Genomic DNA, 24,016 nt, shown 5'->3' on the forward strand with positions numbered 1-24,016 from the left:
AGAAGACTGGTACGAATGCTGAAGAGCACGGGGGAATACAGGTGTCTTCTTTCACGAGAATTTTAGCGGCAGGATAAGCATCGACGGAGGCCAGGTCACCAAGGTGGAAAAGTTCAACCTCAAAACACATCAATGACATTGGCAGGTAAAGGAGGAGGACTTCGGCATGTCGACACTTGCGCAGTTCTTGCCTCAGGAACTGCGTCGTCTAGTTTCCCTCTTCCTTAGAGACGGGCCGTCGACGCATAGGGGAAAGCGATCGGCGCCGTTGAGAGGGTGATCGGAAGCGTTCGAAGCGAAGACGGCGATCAGTCTGGGAGCGAGCTGGTGATGGGTCGAAGGGTCCGTAAGGCGCATTTGAATCAGGCGGCACATAGGGCGCTCGGCGATCGTCATCGAACGCCTGCGATCGGCGGCGGCAGAACCTTGCGACATGACCGGGACACCTACATGCGAAGCAGATAGGGCGATTGTCCGGCGTACGCCACGGGTTAGCGATGGCAGCGGTGGTCCAGGGGTTGGGAGTGGGAGGGCGGTGCACAGGCTGCTGGAAGCAACGCATGGGCACAGTACGAGGGGCCATTGCAGCAACTGCAGCATACGTGACTGGTGAAGTCACGACATCCTGCTGGTGAACAGCCGGCAGCGCTTCCGCGACCTCTTCATGGATCACCTTACAGAGATGAGATGGTAAAGTGCTGGCAGACTCCTGAGTGACGGACACCAGAGATAGCTGTCGTGCGACTTCTTCGCGGACGAAGTCCTTGATTTGGATTATCAGGGAGGCTTGTTCTTGGCCGGTGGTCAGGCTGCAGAGTGACGCCGCATTTGGTGTGGGATGTCGCCTTGTCAGAACTCCGCCGCGAATGCCTTGGTTACGTCGAGTTGGTCGATTCAACACGAATTGTCACCATCCTCGACGAAGTGCCTTCTACTGCCGTCATCATCATAGCTCTGGCACAAGCTGATGACGTCGCCAACAGTGCGCGGGTTCTTGGCCAGAAGCATCTGGAACGCGTCGTCATCGATTCCCTTCATGACGTGCTTGATCTTTTCCGCTTCCGTCATGGCAGCGTTCACTCGCCTGCACAAATCTAGCACGTCTTCCATATAGCTGGTGAATGTCTCACGCGTGTCCTGTGCGCGTGTACGCAAACGCTGCTCGGCTCGTAGTTTCCTGACGGCGGGTCAGTCAAATACTTCCATAATCGACGTCTTGAACGCCGACCACGTTCGGATATCCTTCTCATGATTTCTGAACCAGAGACTGGCCACGACCGCGAGGTAGAATGATACGTAAGCCAGTTTGTCAGAGTCATTCCATTTGTTGTGAACGCTCACCCGTTCGCAGGACGACACCCACTCTTCAATGTCGTTGTCGTCGGTTCCGCTGAAGATAGGAGGCTCCCGCTGGCGAACGGTGCCAGCGCAAGGGGTGCGTGGCGATGGAAGAGTCTGCTGGTCGGCGTCTGGCATGGCGGAGGGTAGCATCCGAGGACGGAGTTCCAGGATGGTAGAATGGAACGTTATCCCGCACCTCCACCACTTATAAAGGAGATTTATTGGGGTTCGTGGCGACCGCCGGTCCTAGGATGCACCGAGCAGTTTTCGAGCTCGAGCCTCTGCTGCGCGCTTGATGCTGCCGATGCTGCTGACTCTGTGCGCACGTTCGTCATCTTCCTTACAATAGGTAAATCGGCTTCGTTCCTGCAGTAAAGCTTCGTTATCTTAAGGCTTTGCTTTAATTTGGCCCTCAACAACTTTTGTTGTTAGTCCGTCGGCTTCGACAATTTCACCAGGGCTGTGAATCCAAAAGGGCACCCTATCCGGCAGTAGCTTTCGCGCCACAGTCCCAGAACCAGGAAATCTGGGAGAACAAAGGATGGGAACGCCTCACTACGCTGGCAACGTTTCGTTTAGAGAACGTGACTTTACGAGAAGCATCCTGCCCGGAACGATGGCATGGAATTGAAGCGTCCCCTTCCCTTGTTATACAATATTTCCAGTTGCAGCCTTCACCATCCAAATACTACAGTTCGATACCTTGGATATGCAGGCAATGAGCTTCCTGTATAGTGATCGCGCTCTACTTTCCTAAATGATTAACACCGAAGCACGAGCATATATACAAGCTATGTAGAGTTTCTGTGATGTACTTCATGTGTGCAGCTATTTCGCCAACAATAGCGAATAGCGAGCGCCTGTTGATATCGCTGGTCGTTGCTTGAGATAAGACAAAAGCTAAGACAAAGGCAGCGATACCATGTGGCGTTAATCTGTGAGCAGTGTGTGAGTGAGTGGGGGATAAAAAGAAGGCAAAAAACGTTAACCAATCATGAGTCTGGTTGGCTACTGCGGGAAGGAAAAAAAGAGGATAGAGAAAGAAAGGAGACAGAGATAGAGAAAAGGAATGGCGGTGTTACATGTCAGTGCCACGCAGTCAAATGTACTCGCACAGGCCAATCTTTCTCAGAAAAGCACAAAAGTACCTTCGCTGCTACAAAAGTACCTTCTGGGTTAGTGATCGGTGGGAATGGTGTTCCAGTATTATCTGCTCAGTCAGTGGACGATCATCAAGTCTACTCAACGCGTAGGACATAGATTGTCTATGTGCTTCTAACTGAGGACATTGGTGGAATAGGTGGTCATAGTTCTCACATCCGTAGGCATCACATGCTGGACTGTCAGCTTTTCCAATTAGTGCTGAATAACTTTTCATGAAGGCAACTCCCAACCACAACTAACACAAAAGAAACACTTCGTGTCGATAGTCTCGAAAACATGCCGAGAGGAGACCGACGAAGAAAATTATGCAAGGAGTAACAAAACTCAGTGCCCTTCCACTCTGGGAACAAGGATGACCACCCGTCGTGGTTGCCCATTGGCTATGGTGTTAGGCTGCTGAGCACGAGGTCGCGGGATCGCATCCCGGCCACGGCGGCCGCATTTCGATGGGGGCGAAATGCGAAGAACACCCGTGTACTTAGATTTAGGTGCACGTTAAAGAACCCCAGGCGGTCGAAATTTCCGGAGTCCTCCACTACGGCGTGCCTCATAATCAGAAAGTGGTTTTGGCACATAAAACCCCATAATTAAAAAAAAGAAGGATGACCATCGAAGCAGTATATGTGGGCCCCTTAATGGCGAACTGCACCTCCACCGCGGGTCGGCCCGGCATCTCACTATCTTCGGAATCGGGCCACGTATGGAGAGTGCTTAACGCCTGCTTGACCTCGGCCGCGGGTCGGCCCGGCATTGCAATATCCTCGGAATCGGGCCACGTATGGAGAGTGCTCAACGCCTGCTTGATCTCCGCCGCGGGTAGGCCCGGCATTCTACTATCTACGGGATCGACCCACGTATGAGGAGTGCTTAACGCCTGCTTCACCTCCGCCGCGGGTCGGATCGGCATTGCACTATCTTCGGCATTGTACTATTTACGAGATCGGCCCACGTATGAGGAGTGCTTAGCGCCTGCTTCACCTCCGCCGCGGGTCGGATCGTCATTGCACTATCTGCGGGGTCGGCCCACGTATGAGGAGTGCTTAACGCCTGCTTCACCTCCGCCGCGGGTCGAATCGGCATTGCACTATCTTCGGCATTGTACTATCTACGGGATCGGCCCACGTATGAGGAGTGCTTAGCACCTGCTTCACCTCCGCCGCGGGTCGGCCCGCATTGCACTATCTTCGGAATCGGCCTACGTGTGGAGAGTGCTTAACGCCTGCTTCACCTCCGCCGCGGGTCGGATCGTCATTGCACTATCTACGGGATCGACCCACGTATGAAGAGAGCTTAACGCCTGCTTCACCTCCGCCGCGGGTCGGATCGGCATTGCACTATCTTCGGCATTGTACTATCTACGGGATCGGCCCACGTATGAGGAGTGCTTAGCGCCTGCTTCACCTCCGCCGCGGATCGGCCCGCATTGCACTATCTTCGGAATCGGCCCACGTATGGGGAGTGCTTAACGCCTGCTTCAGTTTGGATTTATGGGTCTCACGATTTTTAAGCGACAACAACAGCAAATAGTCAGAGGATTGTGTCAGGTTGCCTGAAATTCAGCTGCGACTGCTATGCTCAAACTACGACACATGCCTTGGATGCGCGCTGTTTTGATCTTTCTGTTTCAATAATGTCGAGTGGAATATAATTTTAGATGCTGTCAGTTTACTTTAATTCGCCACAGGGTTTCAAGAACCCATGTGCGAGAAAGTATTGAAATACTTCATTTAAAATTAGTAGAAGACAACAAGTGGCAACGGGGTACAGTGTTTAATGTGTTCGTAGTTTTCTTTATCCGCGGATCACGTTACAGCAACATCACTGAACATATATATATATATATATATATATATATATATATATATATATATATATATATATATATATATATATATTGCGTTTTTCCAGGATCAGTTGAAACTTCATGACCAAATGTTCAAAATATTCGTTTCATTACCGCTGTTTTGAGGCCACACAAACCAATGTACTGAGCTTTCGTTTTAAATATCACGTAATATATATGGCAATTATTCAAACATCATGAAATGGCCGCAACGAACTGCTGCAATATTAAAGGCCAACTGCAAATAAATTTTACATTTGTAAATTGGTTACAAATGAGAAATATATATCGCTGAAGCGTCCTTGGCAAAGGTGCACAGGGCTCGTAAATGCGTAATTTTCTTTTTAGAAGTCTCTTAACAGCACCGAAGCAGACGACTCATGCACCCGTGATTACCGGCTATGACGTAAGTTTCGGCCGCTGAGATTTTTCGACGAGTTGGGGGCAGCCGCGAGTGCTGCCTGAGGTCATGCGAGAAGCCACGTGGTATAGCTCATGCGTGACTTCCGGTGAGCGGTAATGGCGACGTTTTTTTTTTTTCAGTCACGGTATGAAAAGCGACTATTTTTGCGAGATTTTCGTGACGCTACCATTCGAATTTCAAGCGTAAAATTTTGTGCGGTGGTTCCTCTATACACTATCAGATGTTCCGCGGTGTATAGGTACCAGGAGTTATGCGTCATCTAAGATTACTCGACAATGCGGCAATAGACCCGACAAGATGAGTGGATCAACTGGAGCTTAGGTCAAGAATCTCAGACGTCATTCTGTATGACCTTCTTTACAGTCTGCTGTCCAAACAGCACCGGCCTATTGTGATGCTGTGGCTCCGTCTACAGCACAGCTGCTTGCCAGTGTCTTTCGCAGCTGTTCGAGCGACGCTGTCTGCCTTTCATGGGAGACAAATGATGGGCGAGACATGAAAGGCTATTGCCTCCGGAAGACCTCGTGTCTTAAGAATTCCGGATCAAGCTAGCATCAAATAGTCTGAATTGCCGCATAGAGCGATGTTATAAAATTGCTGTGAAATGCGAACATCGCCTTACGAAGTGCGCTGAGCACCACCAGTCACCTCTCTGGCACAACTTTTCTTCTGTGCTTTGTATTCAAAATGCAGGACGGTGTCTATTTTCTTTCTTTCAGAAAAGGTGTATGGAATGAGGGACAAGACGAAGAAAAATGAGAGGACGCTGCGCACGCGTCCTGTTATGCTTATCCGATTTGTCCAGCTCGTGTCGACGTATATATCATAAAATGAACCAATATAAACTCGCCCGAATCGCGACTATTTTCACATTTTCACGAGGTACAAAAGTAATCTTTCTAGCTGGTGTAGAGAGAGCGTCATTGTGCATCAGAAAAGCCAGCCATTGTATCAAATGCATTCCACTTACTCGGGCTTCCCAGAATTCATCGAACGCAAAGTACGCCACGGTAAGATATTTATTGTCGTCGTTGATATTTATGTACAATCTTTCAAGTTGTGTTTATCAGGAAGCGTTCGTAGATGTTGTCACAGTTGAGCGATATTGACGACAACTATAACGGCATGACTGAACGCTCGAGCTTGGCGGAAGCCTATGTTTTCGTGCTGTGTAGCTTGACGAGTATCAGCCAGCTACTGTCGATTAAATACTACTGGTAACAATATCTTCAAAACTGAACAAGCTCCGACTAATTCATTCATCATCAAAAAATTCATCGGCCCTTTCACTCGTTGAAGAAGGACGACCAGCGAAGCATTTATGTGTTCTTCTAAACTGACGAAATTACATATATATGTGCGTGTGTGTGCGCGCGCAGTTAGCGCATCAAGACAAAGAGACAGCCGGCGCTCACGTTCCCGGTTCCGTTCGTGTGCCCGCTCGTCACGGGCACGCTGCGAATCGTGCTGGGGATATAGACAGTTTCATCGGGCGAGGAGGATAGGGCGCGCGGAGAGCATTTCCTCCTCTCTGGCTTGGGCGATCCGCCGCGTCGCTGCTTGAAAGTATTGCTGTCGCGTGCTGTGGAACGATTTCGAGATGTTTCAGATGGTACTTTGTGAAATTTTACGCCATGTCCGTTCATATAAGGTCGTCAGGGAAGCCTTTCGGTGGATCGGTAACTACAGTAGGCGGAAATATCTCTTGGGGGCGCAAAAATGTGACGCGCTTTATCAGCCGCGGTGTACGCACATTATCAGTCGCGGTGTGTGTATGTGTTGTGAACTATTTTTCTCATATCGGTTTTAATTCAACAAAGAAAACCTGTGTCTCTGTATTAGCAGCATGAAATGGTAAATTTGCTCACTATCTGATCGCTTGGCGTAGGGAGTAAAACATAAAGCATAAGAGCGCATGCTCGTGCACGGCCAACCTAGCTAGGCAACCACGAAACACCTAAGCGGCCGGTGCTATCAAATATTTGTGATGCACCGGCATCGTTCTCGCGCATTTCAAGTCTAGCAGGCTTCGAATTACCATATGTCTACGCTAGCCTTCCTGCATGAGGCCGATGGCGCTGCTCAACACAGCGATCACTGCAGGTTGGTGGACCAGCACAATACATATGTAAGCTGTGCGCTTCGGCATTGCCTTTTTGGCCTGCATACAGCCATAATATATGAGAAGGATAGCATAAAAAGAATGCGATGCCTACTTTTGAGGACAAAATTTCTGTAATACGTGTGAGTGCGTCGTAGAGAACGGAACGAACACAACCGAAAAAAAAATTTCGGTTGTCATCCACTTTCTCGAAAAAGCAAGATAAAACGGGCTAACGCCGCAGTAGGACCTCGCATAGTCACGCCGCACAACGTTTATAAATATGTAACCGGTGATGCCGTATGCTGGGACCATGCGGTATATAGAACAAAGATATATGTAATCCAGCACCTACCACTGCTTCGGACGCTCGCGCAGTTCGTAAATAGTCCCTTTGCTGGACAAGTTTAATTCAGACTGTAAGGTATGCTACTATTACTTGCCAAAACTATTTTATTCAGGGGCGGAAACCTCATGCATCGAACCAAGTAGTCACGCAATGTAACCTGCAGCGAACAATTTGAACACTTGTCAAAGTATAACAGCACAACTCCTATTGTAGCAGAACGGTACCCACGCTGTTACGATCGTCGCGTATGTTTCATGACTCCTAAACCGCACCTTAGGAATAGAGGATAATACTGCAATAAGGTCACATTAGTGATTGGAACATTCCGAAATACACAATTTATCTCCGAGGCTGATTGTATGCTCAAATATGCGCGCGCACGTCGCGCTGCGTGTTCCGTCCACCTCAACGCCAGTAGAAATTCCGGCCATGACGCCTTAAACCACTTCAGCACGTCTCAGAGAACCGTTTACCAAGTAGAAAACGCACGTCATTCTAAACAGACCGCACGACCGCGAAAACAAACGCCAGAACCTACCGCCGAGCGTATACCTGCCATGCAAAACACCGCTTTCACCCAAGCCAGTATGGCGCTGCTCATAGGCGGCGCCACTGCGTTCACAATATGGCGGCGCCTACGAAAAAATGGTCTATATCTACGACTGATTTAGCGGCGCCCCGCCGCCGGCGCTGACGTTGCCGGTTCTTCTGACGCCGCCGTTCTTGACGGCCATGCTGCGGGTCTTCGTCGGCCGGCAAACACGACCGGCAAGGCTCATCGACGAAGGCACGATCGCTCCCGTCGTCGTTGTAGGACACGTTGCTCCTCTGCCGTGCGCACGATATGCGTTCCCCCCATGGAACTGCTGAAGAACAACTGCCGATAAGGTCGCTAGGCGACACTGACGTCACTCTATAGACGAACACACATTAGACGATACGTACGTGCACGTATATTACGGCCTTTACACGGACACGGTTGCTATTGGCGGTGAGCTCCACCACTGGAAAAGCTGGCGCCACCGTCGGCGTGACGTGGGATGAGGGACCACGTGGACACAGAGGCCGCGTAGGCTGCTTCGCAAGCGCGCCGAAGCGAGCTGAAAACGAAAGTTTAAAGTCTGAGTTGCGCTGCGGTTCTGATTAATGGGTGAGGCTTTACCGCCTTGGATGTCTGCTTGACAACATTTGAAAGTACTATAATAGGTACGGTAGTGGCTACCTTTGGAAGTGTGCAGCATGCTATAGGCTACTGCTCGGTGCCGCAGTGTCGGACGTACGCAACGGAGCCCGGTGTCAGCCTTAATCACACGTAGCCGCTGGACAAGGAGCTGCGTGAATCTTGGCTCGCGAAACTATGTTCCGGAACCGCTCATCTCAGCAAAACCCCAGCTTCGGATTACAGTGAGAGTGCTGCAGCAGGGTCACATTAGTGAAATGAATTTTCTGAAGTACACAGCTGATCTCCGAGGCTGACTGTAGGCTCAAATCCGCGCGCACACATCGCACTCGGTGCGGCCGTCCACCTGAACGCCAGCAGAAACTGCGGCCATGGCGACTTACGCCACACCAGTACATCTCGTAGAACCATTTCCCGTTTAGATGTCGCCATGACATACTAAATAGATCGTGCGATGCCAAAAACAACCAGCAGAAACTACCGCCGAGCGTACTTAACATACAATACGGAGCGCTCGCCCAAGCCAGCATGCCGACTGCCCATTGATGGCATCAATGCATATGCAATATGGCGGCGCCCATGAAAAATAAAATGGCCTATAGAATGGACCCGAAAGATATGGAACGTAATGTTGACACATTTATCTCGCATTTACCGGTAATTCACCACTGACTCTCTCTTTTTTTTTTTCATTTACGCCTAAATCTAAGCGCACGAACGTTCTTGCCTTTAGCCGCTATAGAAAGTGGCCGCAGTGACAAGGATCGAAACAACCCCTTTGAGCTCTGCATCGCGACCGCACTTAAGTTACGGCGGCAGGTCGTCATCATCATTGCGATCATCACGTTTTTATGTCCACTTCCAGAGCTAAGGCTTGTCCGAATGAGTTTCAGTTACTCCTGTCTCACGGCAGCCAACACCATCCTTCACCTGCAAATTTCCTCGTCTCATTGCACTGTCCAATCTGCATGTTATCACCTGCATTTCCTTTCCTTGGCGCCTCGTTCGGTTACCCTAATAAACGATCACCGCGATTTATCTGCCCTATGCGCCTCATATGTCTGACTGCCACTTCATTCTTTTAATCTCAGCAAAAGTATCAGCGGCACCCACTTCCGCTAAGATGCATGCTGTCGTCTTGCTGTTTCTTAAAGTTACGTCTAGCACTTTTCGTTTCATCGCTCGTTGCAAGGCCATCAACTTCTTACTGAGTTGCTTTCTTATCCTATCAATTTCAGCACTTTTGTTATAGCACTGGTCACCTGAGCGTATACGGATCGTATACGTTTCGTTTCTACCATATCGATAAACGTCAATTCATAATATGAGTGCGCCTGCCCTCTAAAATCATGAACAGCAGCATACTGTGCGAAATGTCGGTGCACGTGTGACGTTTGCGGAAATGTCGTTATTGAGCGCGCTATAAAAGTAACAACGCTGTCCTAAAGAAAAACTGATGGCTTAATTTTGCCAACATATTTTACATGACTGGACATTCAAATCATACAGGTATACAATAATTACGCTATCCTCCCACAATCTAGTGGTTTATGTTAAATGTGCAACACGGGCGTGAAAACTATTGAAAACGATCACTCTATCGTTTTTGCGCAATGATGAATCTAGGTGGTACGGCAGATTTACGAACTGAATGGTAGGCCTTTCGCCAACATCTAAAAAAATGAGTATAGTGAATACACAAAAGCAGAAAAATTCTCATCCGCTTTTGCAGGGTTCTCATCCGCTTTTGCACCGTCGTCGATAACTTTATTTCCAGTATCAGCGATGTAACATCTGGTGTGCCACAAGGAAGCGCACTCGGACCATTACTTTTTCTGATCTATATTAACGACCTGCCATCCGAAATAACGTCATTCATTCGCTTGTTCGCACACGATTGTGTGACCTATTGTGAAATCTGCTCACCTTCCGATCACGTCGCTCTGAGATCTTGACCGTATTACTAACTGGTGCTCTTCTTGGCAAATGACTCTAAACACTGATAAATGCAAACTAATAACATTCACCCGCAAAAAGACATTTTCCGCTTCCGATTACTCACTTGATAAGAACCCCGTCACACGCATCAACTCATACAAGTACCTCGGCATTCTCCTTACACCTAACCTGTCATGGTCTGCGCACATCGAAAAAATAACTGCTAAAGCTTCACGTACGCTCGGTTATCTTAAACGCAACCTGCGGGATGCTCCTGTCCTCACCAGACAAATCGCTTATCAGACGTTCGTAAGGCCACAACTGGACTTCGCAGCCCACATCTGGTCACCTCACCAAGCTTACCTAATCGAGACTCTCGAATCGCTCCAAACCCACGCCGCCCGCTTCATTTTCAAAGATTATCACCGCGACTCTAGCGTGACTAGCATTAAATCATCTTTATCTCTCTCATCTTTTGAATCACGAAGAACCATAGGATAGTTTTGTCTATTTCACAAGCTAATCCATAGCACGCGCCCGTCCACTCTGCCGCTCACTCATCCATCTCGTACATCTCGGCGTTTGCATAATCATCTCAGTTTCCAGCGTAGCTTTGGCCGAACCGATGCTTTCAATTCTTCCGCGTCACCACGTGCCATTCAACATTGGAATAACCTACCAAACGACATAGTTGACATTCTTGATCCAGTATCCTTCAAAGCACGCTTATGCATATTATTTCCATAATTCGTCACAACCAAACCATACTGCGCACCTAAGTAAATACTTGTGGCGAAGTTGTATAGGTTTTTCTTTTTGTTTTGTTTGAATGTTTGTTTTGAATTGCTTTAACATTATTAGAGACTTGTTCTTTCACCTTCACCTGCTACCATTTGTATAATTTCTTGGTACTCCTTTTTGTTACTTCACACAGTCGTTTGTTTCATTTATCGCGTTATTTATATTGTTAGATATTTGTTCTTTTATGTTTACTCACTAACAATGTATAATTTCTTTGTACTCCTTTCTTTTTTGCTAATTCCCTGTATCCTCCCCTCACGCAATACTCCTTCGGGAGCCTGTGAGGTAAATGAAATAAATAAATAAATAAATATGCACAGATAACTCGTTCCTAAATATTTTGCTGCATTGACAAATAGTATGTACGTATAGATGAGCGAGGCTATACGACGGCGATTAGAAGGGACATGTCGGAGCAGCGAATATTTAGGTGTAAGGCATAGAAGATCACAATAGGACTGTTTGAAAATGTAGCTATAAGGTGTTCAACAATTGAGTCCCACAAGCATGCCGTGGCTGGTTCTTCGTTGGATCTGTGTGGTGTTTCCGCGAATAGATTCAGTAGCAGTTCATGCAAACAATTCTCTCAACTTATTTCGTTTGCGCATACGTTGATAATTTTTTTAACAGTGATGGTGTATTTTTTTTTTTTGCACATAGCTGGCAGTTTATTTCAAGCGTGGGTGAGGGGGACGCCTAGGCTTATGCGTACATCTGGGAGCACCGACACGTATTTGCAAATGTAGCCTGAAAGAGCCCAGTGTAGGTGAACTGTGTACCTGTACAAGAGTGATAAGTATAGGGCTATTTGGCTTCAGGGCAACATTTCTTTTCCTGGTAATGTAATTTGCACTGCTTCTTTATCTGTATATATATATATATATATATATATATATATATATATACTTAATTATTTATTTATTATGAAGGTGCGCGGCAGACTAGCCCAGCTTCAGACCTTTGTATAGTGAAGCGAAAAGGTGTAGAAATGAAGAGCACTTTTCATTCTTACGCGTTCTAGTTTGAACCGAACGTCAGTCTCGGCCAGTGCTGCAGTGTCCAGGAAGTCTGTGCGACGCAGGTTCGTGTTCCGGTGGAGCGACCTCATCATCATCCTGGTGTACCTGGCGGTGTCGGCAATCGGGCTGTACTTCGCTCTGAGCCGCATGCTTCCGCAGGCGGAGAAGCTGCGGCTCGCCTTCTACAACACCACCATCCCCGAGGGACCCACGCCGCTGGTGCGCGTCCAAGCGCCGCCCATGGTGCTCGCGTGGGACGACCCACCCTGCAGACAGCTCGCCCGGTGCGTATACGGCTTCGTCTCTGGCTGCGTGCACGTACGGCAAACGCCGGGGAGCTTGTGCAGGGAAGCCGAGTCACACGAACGAGCGGGCCTTCACGCGCAGCGCTCCCTCTGACACTCGAGCGGAGCGGCAGGAACGCGCCGCACCTCACTACCAGCACGCTCAGGGCCGGCTATTAGTAACGATTATATTCTACTTGCCGTGGTTGTTCAGTTGTCCGCGTGGTGCTCTTCCCACGTGTTCACCGGGATCCACCGGCCGTGAGAGGTGAGCGATAGAATAGAATTGATCGAAAGGAATCCTTACATTACAATGGTCTTGCTAGACTGACAGATTATGGCGGAAACCCAGCACGTACAGTCGCCCCGGGCACTGTTGTTTTTGCATCGACCACTGTTGCGAACTCATAAATAGCAGTACTTGCGAGATGAAAACATAGAGAAAATTACGGTCCGCCGCCTGGGGACCGAGTGCACGCGCGTGCCTCGGGGCCGTGCCCGGTTTGCAGAGGTTGTTCGAACAGGTCGTGCCCTGCGGGCGATGCGCTGTCGTGGGCCGGCCAGCTCGTAGTGCCTGCGCATATGGCAAATCACTTCTGCGGAATCCCCCAAGCTGGAGGAAGTATCATGACAGGGAAAAATTGTCATCCACACCTCATAAACGTCGTCTCTCGTCATGGCATCAACTCCAAAGGCTTCCTGTAATATACGATGGGCTTCCGCCGCAGTATTGTTCAAGTTGATAGAAAACTTGATGCAGGTTATTTGTTCCTTAAAGTCTGTCATATTCGCTTTGAAGAAATACGAATGTATTACGAAGCTACAAAGGAAACCCATACGGGTTTCTATGATATTTAACCCACCTAACAGAATTCCGCAGAAGTGATTCGCCATATTCTGTGTCCCTGTGCTCCGAGTTGTCGATAAATTCGCCCTCGCGACTGCGACATACTAGCCTCCTGGTTAGCTAGGATGGTAGAGCGACCGCCGCGGAAAGGCGTTGGTGTGGGGGTTCGTGTCTCGGACCAGGACGAACTTTTCCTCAACTGCGAATCGCTCTTTCTGAGAAACCCGTTTGGAGTTCCTTTGTAGCTTTGTGCTACATTCTGGTAGATGACAAGATTTCCCTTTCAAGTATATGTGAAGTAGTTAATAAATCACCGAAGATTACTGTGCTCTCTAATGCAAAATTTGAACGCAGCTGTATACGTGTTTTCATTTCGCGTGTCAGTATTTTGTATTATCATTATATAGGTACACGGTTTATATTAGGAAGAGATCACTGTGAGTAGCGTAGCTGGCGCGGACAATCCGTTTCGTGTGCCACATTGCAAACGGAGCGAAGTGTGACGCGGCTGCCTCGCTAATCGGGAGATCGCGTCACACAGCGCGTGGGTGACGCGTGGGCGCAATTCACAGCAGTCGTCGCAGACAGACCTCCGCTTATGCAGTGATTTTTTTTTCTATACAGACGACGCGCGCTATACTCTGGCGACATATCGTATATCATCACCCCACCGTCTGTTTTTCGCGACACTTCTCACGCTTTCGTTCCACCAACAACAAGAGTGGCCCTTCGTTGTAGGGAAATCGTGCCACCAGTGTTAGCGGTGACAGCACCCAAGGGAGCGTCACATCGAACCTTAATCGTAGCCGCTCGCCATCACCCCTTGCAGGACCAGTGATCTCCGTCACACACGCTGGTACCGCGGACAGACCTCAGCAGTTGACGCCACGGACAAGCGTGGCCCTCCTCACCTCACACCACCCTGCCCCACCCCCCTCGGAAGTGCACATGAAATCGCCCATGCGGTTGTGGATGCCGTGGCCGCCGGCAGAGACGTGTCATGTATGTGGCATGCATGCTGTCGGGCTGCTTTCTCGCGATTCTATCTGGACTAGCAGCGTCACCTAGCGCCGCCACCACGAAGTCCGCGCGTGGCGCGTGTGCGAAATCCAGACAAGACTATCTGAATATACGAAGTGCTACCCAAAAGTTCGGGAAATTCCTTTGGCTCCTGAGAACTGGTATAAATTTTCCAATGCTAGATGTGGTTGCGTAGATGTGGTAGCGTATCGTACTGCTGCCGAGTTATAGCGGCGCCTGCCTATCGAAGCTCGACCGACGTTACTTATTGGGTAGCGTGGCGTTGTCGGCGGGCTGCAGGCATCCGGTAGACCATGGCGACCAAGCAAGGACGAGACGATTTGTAGTGCAAAACTTGCGCGGTTTATTCAAAAGTTGGTGAAGGAAAATTAGAAGAGCATGAAGTGATCAAAAGTACATTTCGGAGCCCCTTAAATAGGCTCTCTACAATCGTGAGAGGGATCTTGCTTCCGTCGACGTCACGTGACCGGCACTGAAAGCCTGCTGAAAGGAGGAGGCCGTCCCACCTCCTGGAATTGTAGACGCTTGTCCGTCTCCCTTGCGCGTTGCTGGTTCATAGAAGTTCTTCTTTCGGCCGTTCGAGGAACGGGTCCCTCTAAAGTCGCACACACGCACACAAAAGAGGCGTGCACACTGCGGGGCTTCCGCCAGACCGGCAGATACTCGAAATGGTCATGGTGAATTAGGAAGTCACGCTTCATTTCGACGAAGCAAGGTGTGTGAAAGTCGGGTGAGAGAAAGTTCTTTCTGCACGTGGTGCGGGACGCCAACCGTAGCAGGAGCAGTCACGCCTCATTTCGACGAGGCAGGGTGAGAGATGGTCGGTTGAAATTCTTTTCTGCACGTGGTGCCAGACGCCAACCCTAACAGTGTGGCGAGCAATATTTCTTGTGTAATAGTATGCTGACAGCCGGGCAGCTGAGAGGAAGTGTTGTTTTGCTGAATGTAGTTTTGCAACGCTGTGTTTTATTGATTCGGCGTATTTCTTATAAGCGAATATGACAGACTTTAAGGAACAAATAACCTGCATCAAGTTTTCTATAAACTTTAACAATACTGCGGCGAAAGCCCATCGTATATTACAGGAAGCTTTTGGAGTTGATGCCATGACGAGAGACGACGTTTATGAGGTGTAAACGCTTCAAAGATGGCCAAATGTCTGTTAATGACGATGAGCGTCGTAGGCGCCCGAAATAACCACGACATCGGAAACGACAGCAGAAGTTCGCGCGGATATCTTTGCAAATCACAAGCTAACTATATAGTGTAAGCACTATTAACGTACTTCGTCGTTTTCATTTGTACATAGCCATCATCATCGTCCCTGTTCTTCTACTTCTTCGCGCATGAGCTGGGGCGTTGCCTTTTCTTTTGGGAGGGGGAGAATAACTAGCGCTGGACAACTTGGTCGGTTTCGGTATTATAAAGGATGTCTGTGATATTGTAGGACAGTCATACAGCACAGTTCAACGAATTTTCTAGGACATTTTGAACATGAGATGCATTTCTGCCAAATTTGTGCCATGACTGCTCAGCGACAAACAGCAGCTCCACCGTGTTTCTCTCTGCACGTAACTGCTGCAACAAGTCAAAGACAACCTCAGGTAAATGTCATAACCAGCGATGAAACATGGCTTTACGGCGATGCTCCTGAAACCGAACACGAGTCTTAAAGTTGAACTCGTCCAATTCACCACGGCCGAAAAAGAAAATACATCGTGGTCATGTGAAGTCCATGCTGATTGTTTTCTTTGACCTTGACGGAATTATCCACAAGGAATTCGTACATCCTGGACAAACCATCAATAGCAAGTTTTACTGTGAGGTTTGAAACGCTTAAAAGAGAGCATTATTTGACGCAAACGTGCGGAGAAATAGAAGAACCACTAGCTTCTTCACCACGACAACACGTCCGCTCGCGCATCACTCGTTGTTCTATAGTTCCTGACTTCCAAACACATCGCAGTGCTTCCGCACCTGCCCAGTTCACCTGACCTTGTACCCTGTGACATTTTCTTGCTCTCGAAAATTAAACTGAGGCTGAATGGGCGTCGGTATAGCACAGTTGAAGAGATCCAGTAGGAATCGCAGGAGCTCCTCAATGCATTCGCACCTGGACGCTTCCATGCACGCATGCATGAAATAGTAAGAGAAACGCTGGGATCGAAGAATACATGCTCAAGGTGACTACTTCGAAGCAAACCGTGTAGATTAGAAGTTAATGTAAGCAGATTATTTTTTACGACCTAATTCCCTAAGCTTGTGGGTAGCACATTATATGACGCGGGTTCGATTCCACCCTGCACCAGGGAAGCTTTCAAGGATATTTGCTTGTCATGAAGAGCGGCACATACCCGGTGGCACACCCAGCGAGCCAAGTAGATCCGGCAGCTCGTTTCGAAACCGAGCACAGCACAGCAGCCCGATGCTCGACCCGTCAGACCACTGGGGACTACCCAGTCACCCAAGTTGTTAGGAAAACGCTTAGAGACATCGGAAAGTGCGTGAAGTATCCTAAGAACGATAATCGCATTTAGTAATCGTAATAGTAAGTAAACCTACGACTCAGGTAACGACGTCATCGCTGTCTGGGTATACTGCTTCGGTGCAAATTGTGAAAAGAATGTTCAACCTTATATTGCGACGTTCTCCACTCATCAAAGCTTTCTCGGCCGCATAAAATTTTAATGAATTTTAGGTAATGTACCGATCTGTTTTAATTTTATTGCAGCTTTAATTTTAACTAAATGGAAAGTGCTAGCGGATCTAGCGGGGGGTGGGGGGGTGGAAGCCCGGCCTCATCCCAAGTTGGAGGCCGGCTGGCAGTATTGAGCGTGCAGCGTGCTTCCTTGCATTGTAACGAGTACATTGTATCTATGCTTATGTTGGCCGCAGAGACCTACTGGACACAGGGGGCAACGCCATGGATGCCGCCATTGCGCTGAGTGTGTGCAATGTGGCGCTGAGGCCGCAGGCGTGGAGCTTGGGCGGCGGACTTGTCATGCTCATCTACAACAGGTAATGCGCCTAGCACATATATTCACCAACAGTGAACGGCTTCAGCCCTGTCGCGCAATCATTTATTTTGCACATGGTTCCATTGTTAGCACTGCACGTGTTCTTTGCACCGCAGCTGATACTCGGGAAAGCAGGGTTGGCTACATTTCTAGTATTTTCGGTCAATCTGTGATATAGGTGTAGCCAGGGGGAAGGGGGGGGGGGGCGGCGAACACACCATGTAGCCGCCCCACCTTACGAAATGTTTGTGTTAGTGCAAGTGGCGGGAAAAAAATGAGAAAATTGGGCTGTAAGTACATACAGACCAGAGTGCAAGCAGTGGGACGAGATGGCGCAGAAAGCTTGGAGCGGATATGTCTTGCTACTACCATTGGCGAGTGAAACAGGGATCCCGAACAAGAACAAGCCTTATTCGGATCGACCGCCATCGGTCGTATTACAGCCGTATTACAAAGTGTATGCTGTGTTACACGTATACGTATAGAAAGGGCACGGGGCGGATTCCTGCAAGCTCAGCGTTACAGGCGGAGTGCGAGCATTATAGAATATAAAAATAATATCTATCCGATGCTTGACGCTTGTCATGGGAAGAATGGTGTGAGCAGGTGTATGCACAGAAAAGTACTACACACAAGTAAATGCATGTAAGGCTTCTATGCCCCTTGGTTCAGAGTGTCACACATCCGTTTTGGGGACTGGCCAAGTATTGGTTCATATTCAGTGGTACGCGCCCAGTGGGCCAAGAATTCGGAACGAGAAATATAGGAAGTACAACAAATTCAAAGAAGCCGCTGTAAACCATGCGCTATTTCACATTTCACCGAGAGATCTGTGTGGAGAATCCCCCAGCCCACGACACCCTACAATAGAGATTCTCCCACCACGTACAACGAGGTCACGCAACACCTTTACCTTAGTAGGAGGGTCTATCCGCTCCCACACAAGGAGCTGACCAAAGCGCAATCACCCCCAGACTTTTGCAGACGGGGATATACCCCAACCCATTTTTCTTGCACTCAATCTATCCAGACACGTATACTACTCGTAGCATTACCTGCCTTCAGTGCGGCGATTCAGCCAACTTAGAACATATCCTCTGGCGATGACCCTCGTTACGAGGCACAGATCAAACATACTAGTCAAGATGGTATATGTCACTGCGAAATCCCGACTACGGGGACCAAATCTGGGCAGTTCAGAGAGCCCACGATGCGGCGGCCAGGCTCGGCCTGCACTTCCGAACGTGGGAGCAGCCCACTGAGCAATGATCTCGTATCTCAGGACCGTCAATAAAGTTTTTTTCATCCATCCATCCATCTGTGTGGTTTAGCAACACCTATCAGCCGACATTATACTTACAGAGTTCGAGTAAGTATAGTTTGATTAAAAAAAGAGATCATGCAAGAATGCGTTGATAGCCAAATAGGCTAAAGTACGTCGCTTCTGCGTGTATTCTGGGCACACGCAAAATATATATGCGCTAGTGGCTTTCGTATACATGACAGCGGTCGCATTGCGGACAGCGGTCGCAATTGCATTTACGTGACGCTATGCGCACCTCATCGGTACAGCGGTCGCAATTGCATTTACGTGACGCTATGCGTACCTCATCGGTCGTTAATAAAAGAGGTGTGCGTAAAGAAAGCCCCATCATCGGTACAAGTTGTGCGAAAACGTCACAGTTATATTTTAAGGTAAAATGACCATACTTCGGTACGAAATGTTCGGCTGGATATTAAGCAGTGTCCAACAGCACTCCACAGTCACCGGTTGTAATGACAGCTGGTTTCGTTTGTTCAATGACTCATGACAGAAGTTTTGTGACGTTACGCAATGAATCTCTATACTTTGGACGTCTGTACAAGATCGCATGCATATATGCAGAAAAAGAAGATACGTGACAAATACGCCCGATACTTGAAGAGAGCATGATGTCGAAATGGATGCAAAGCACCCGCAGCCTTTACGCGGTGAAACTCTGACAAATTAGCGTGATGTGAGTTCTGCGTTCTTGAATCGAATTGTTAAACCTGAGCAGCTCAAGACTACGTGACTGAAGTTTTCATTTGCAGCCACGAATACAATCTATATCGTAAAATCAAGAAAACTGGAGCAAATAAATATGGATGCATAGACACTTTAATTTTTCTTAAAGCGTTTATTGAATTTAAATAACTACGGGTAATCGCAATTCATCTGGAACTCTTCACCACAGCAACTTGTAGAGGAAAACGCATTTTATCGTTATCATTATATTTGTACGCATAAACAAAGATCACAAAGACAACAGAGGAAAAGAGCTAGCTGGCAACTGTTACCAAGGGATGTCTGCCTGCACATCCGCCGTCCTTCGTTTCTTGTGGAGAAAATGTCGGTGACGTTTATCCGTATTACTGGTGAGCTTGATCCGTCAGTTGTCGTCTAATCAAATGGCCGAATCAAATGTCTAAATGGCTAAATCAAAGAAAGTAAAAAATTGGAATATATTTAACCACTCTATTCCCAAATCGATGTGCTTTAGCTGTATCTCTGAGGCGACATGAAATGTTCAGGTCTTGTGTAGGAATCGTGTTAGGGCATGTCCATTCTGGAGAATTGGTCAAGAACGGTCTTAAGCACATACTTAGTGGCTAAATCAAAAGAAATAAAGTAAATTAAAGAATCTGTTAAATATAATTCATCATTCAATTAACATATCGGTGCGCTTTAGAGATGCCTGTGAGTCGACATTGTATGTAATGGTTTTATGTTACTATGTTACTATGGTTTAGTTACTATAATTATCATTTGCATGCTTGGCCCGCAGACAAGGTTGGTATAAGTCATTTCCCTTTTAATATCATATAACCTTCGCATATATATCCAGAAATATATCCGCTGAGATAGCGACCGACCCGACAGCACACTGCACAAAGCAGCCAGAAAGTCATGCGAAACCGGGGAAAGTAGGCAAAGAAAGCTTCGCTTTAATAAAACCGAAGAATTTATGTAGCAGCACTAAGAGTAAGAGTCTATATCAAGAAGTTCGTGTTGTAACAAAGTCCGGAAATATCTGGGGCACACAATTTTCAGGTGCAAGAATGAGGCACACATGATGCACTGGACTCAACATCAGTCACAAAATACAGCGTCCTTAAAGAACCGTTGAAACAATTTCATTGCTTTGCGATGCAGTACATTTGATAACCATGGGCCTAACATTTTGGCAAGTAAAACATTTTCAAATGAGTGAAGTAAACGGAGTTCTTGTTTGAGGCACTGTCTAGCGCAGTGTGCCTGGGTACAGTCGAGGAGTAAGTGGTATGCATCCTCGTCGTCGTGGCTGCACGAAAATAACGTAGAAGTCTCACGCTTAATTCCAAATAACAGGTGCTTTTTGTAAGCACTTCCGAAGCAGATACGGTGTAAGAGGGTGTCGATGTTTCGTGGATCTTGAGGGTCTAGCTGGTACTCAAGATGTGGATCAAGTGTATATGAGATTGATTCTTTTGTACTCTCTGTGAACTAATTAAACACACAGTTCGCACTTGAGGTCTCGTAAAATGAATTCTTCTGAGCAGAAACAACAGCACATGTAGACAGTATACTGTACTCTGTATCTTTGGGACATCAATTAGATCGATCAATCAATCAATCAATCAATCAATCAATCAATCAATCGATCGATTTTTTTAAGCTGTACACAATACGACGTTACTACGAAAATAGGCGGCCAGAGAAAAAATGTGCGCCTGCATGGTTTTACTAAGCTCTAGCCACCCCTGCAGCAGCAATGACACGACGATTTGCATTATAGTTCCATTGTGCAAGCAAATTAACAGTTGTAAAACCAATCATGCAATACCATTGGGTAGTTACAAAAACAGTTACAAGATCAATGTACAATTACAGATACGAGACGTGGCAGGAATAATTGACCGAACGGGTAGAACATTAACATCATTCCTTTCTAGCTTATTTAGTGTGGTGGCCAGTTCGTATTCAAATCTTTTCGATAATGGGTGCGCGATAAAGGAACGCAGTATGTCGGTTGATGCACCAAATAACAAGAAATATTTCTGAGACTTCTAGGATACCAATAAGTATTCTGTATAACTGATGGGCTAGCTACTTATCAACTGTTTAAGTATTAGCCTTTCAAATTATTTGTTTTCATTAAAATATATGTTCTATTTCATACATATAAAGCTGGTCAGAGAAACAAAGCGCGTCCATCTAAAATAGTAATCCAGAGACCGCTTCCGAGATAGCCGTCCCCAAAATAAGCGGTGAAATGCTTGTGGTTGTTCAACATATAGTTTTGTGGTGCAGCGCATAAGGGATGCTTTATGAGAAACAGCAAAGGGAATGCCAATGAACTTCGTCACACGATTGCTGCGGCAGGTATTTGAAAAGTTGTGCTGTTGTCTCCGCGATCCTCCTAAGTGGTTATGTCTTGAGCAGCGACCAGTTTCAGTCATTGTATGGTAATATATTAAGTATCACAACGGGTACCTATGATGGCTAGTGGATTTTAGCAATAAAGCGATCATCTCGATGATTAATGTATAATCAGTGATTACCGCAAGCTTTCTCATGTCAACCACCGGGCCGTCGAAAGAATGACTTCTGGGTAGGGTACATGTCTGTAAACGACCACTATACTGTATTTAAGAATCGTTCAAGCTCTTCGCTGCTAAGCCCTAGATACGGGCCTTGATTCCAAGATCTGAATGTCTCTTCGCTACTAATAACCGCAAAGCATAGCGTGTCACGTTATAAGGTTCTATAATTATACTACACTAGGAGCATATTCATAAAGATAACCGTAATCCTGCTATTTTTAAACTGTTTGCCGCATTGTCCTATGGCACGTTTTAAGTGGATCACGCTCCAGTCACTGCTTCTGACGTTTCGGCGTCATTTCAGATACCCACTTGTGGTTTCTAGCTTGCAGAAGAAAGAGCAGCGTGTACTGATTTGCTTATATTGTGGCTCGGAAGTGCATTCGCTACCCACATTTTTCGAAGACTGGTTGCACGGTACAAAAAAAAAGATTACTCCCGAATAAGCGAGTTTCAATGAAAATATAACTTCTTGGAATGGAATAACAAGTTTCAGCCAGTGTCCGTGCTTTCCCTGCACTTCCATCACAAATGATAACTTACAACGAGAGAAAGTTGAGCTAGTTGGTAGCGTTTCATGTTAAAGGGTGGATACCGAGTGGGAGGGAAACGGACAACAAAACGCCTGTGTTTGTGTTGCCCGTTTCCCTATTCTTGTGTTCGCGTGTGCACGCCTAGCTTTTCTAACAGATGATAACACTGAGAGAGCACAAAAGCATTTCCCGTTGCGCCGGAAGGCTGGGAAAATGTGTAGACAAACGGAGAGATTGTATCTTCTGAAATTTGGTCAAGACGAGCAAACAAGAAATCACTTAAGCGCATGCTTGATGTCGGACAGACACCTTGCGCAACTTGGAGAGCTCAGGCAACTGGTCCCCAATTGCCCAACAAAACGAATAACGACGGCTTTGTTGCAAATCACCGCTGAAAGCTCTGAGCAAGCACGAGGGCACCATGCCGCGAGGAGCGAAGACGAGAGAAGAGTCGACTGCGCAGAGCAGATGCGAAGCTGCTGGAAAGCTGTCAGGTCGAGAGCTGGGAGCCTGCGGTGACTAGTTTTTAATTGCTTTGGCGCTTTATGGACTTGTAGCTCCTGCCCCGTAAAACTTCCTCAATTAGCCTCAACGCTCTCACAGAAACGCTAAGTCTCGTGCAATAAGCGCAACTTGGCGCGGCGACAGCGCGGCGCCGGCGCTTCTTTTCAAACTCATTTGTTGACATGCTTGAGTGCACTTCTTTACGCTCGGCGTCTTCGGCCGACGTGTTCGGTAGAAACATGGTGAAATGATAACTGCCGCAGCGTTATGAGAAGGCTCTACACGAGGCCCTGATGTTCATGATCGATCACATGAGCGGAAAGCCTAATAGTATCCACCGGGAAGCCGCGCCGTATCGCAGTAACGCTTGTGATAGATTGCGATTATAGTTATTATACTTCCTTAGATCGTTACTCAGTTTCATGTCATGCCAGAAGGCGCTTCCACTATTGAGAGAGGATATTTCGGTCACGATTCCCTGCAAGAGCTAGTATTACTGGTATTTCTCTTTCCCTGTCCCCTCGTCATCTAATCTAGCGTTCCCAAAGGTTTCAAGCCTCTCAACACGGGTGCTATAAAAAGTAGGTTGTTGTTAGTGTCGTGCTTATCATCAATACTCGCTCTGAAACTGTATTCTATGCAGTAGATATTCCTTCATTCATATGGAGGTGTAAATCACGCTGCGTGAAAAAAAACCTGCAACATATTTGGATGTGCTGGTGAAAGTGCCGCGTGACCGCACTAAGCCAATCATGCACGGGCAATGCCGGAAGCAGGTCCTGCAGGATGAGAGGGGAACGGCGGCTAGATAAAAGAACGGCGCTATTTTAAAACTTGTTCATCTAGAGACCTTGCACATCACCAAAGCCCCGCATCATGGGCGACGGAACCGACTGACCGAGGCTGCAGTATATTGCAGAAGTTGTTCCGTGGCGCGGCCACGCCTTGCTTTTCCTTTTGTGAGTCGGTGGCCGCGTGGCACCCAGCTGCGCCAGTGTATATGCTTAAAAGCCGGCGAGCCTTTA

The 24,016-nt window shown here is 47.6% G+C and overlaps 1 protein-coding gene across 1 annotated transcript in view; it reads left to right on the forward strand.

The window, feature by feature from the left end:
- LOC142575204 (scoloptoxin SSD14-like) overlaps positions 1-24,016 on the forward strand; it is a 74,264-nt gene that overhangs the window by 19,125 nt on the left and 31,123 nt on the right. The window contains exons 2-3 of the mRNA XM_075684340.1: positions 12,223-12,444; positions 17,228-17,350. Of these exons, the coding sequence (XP_075540455.1) occupies positions 12,223-12,444; positions 17,228-17,350 (345 nt within the window). The remainder of the gene's footprint in view (positions 1-12,222; positions 12,445-17,227; positions 17,351-24,016) is intronic.

Source organism: Dermacentor variabilis, chromosome 3 (assembly GCF_050947875.1).
Source record: "Dermacentor variabilis isolate Ectoservices chromosome 3, ASM5094787v1, whole genome shotgun sequence".
NCBI classification, from domain to species: Eukaryota; Metazoa; Arthropoda; class Arachnida; order Ixodida; family Ixodidae; genus Dermacentor; species Dermacentor variabilis.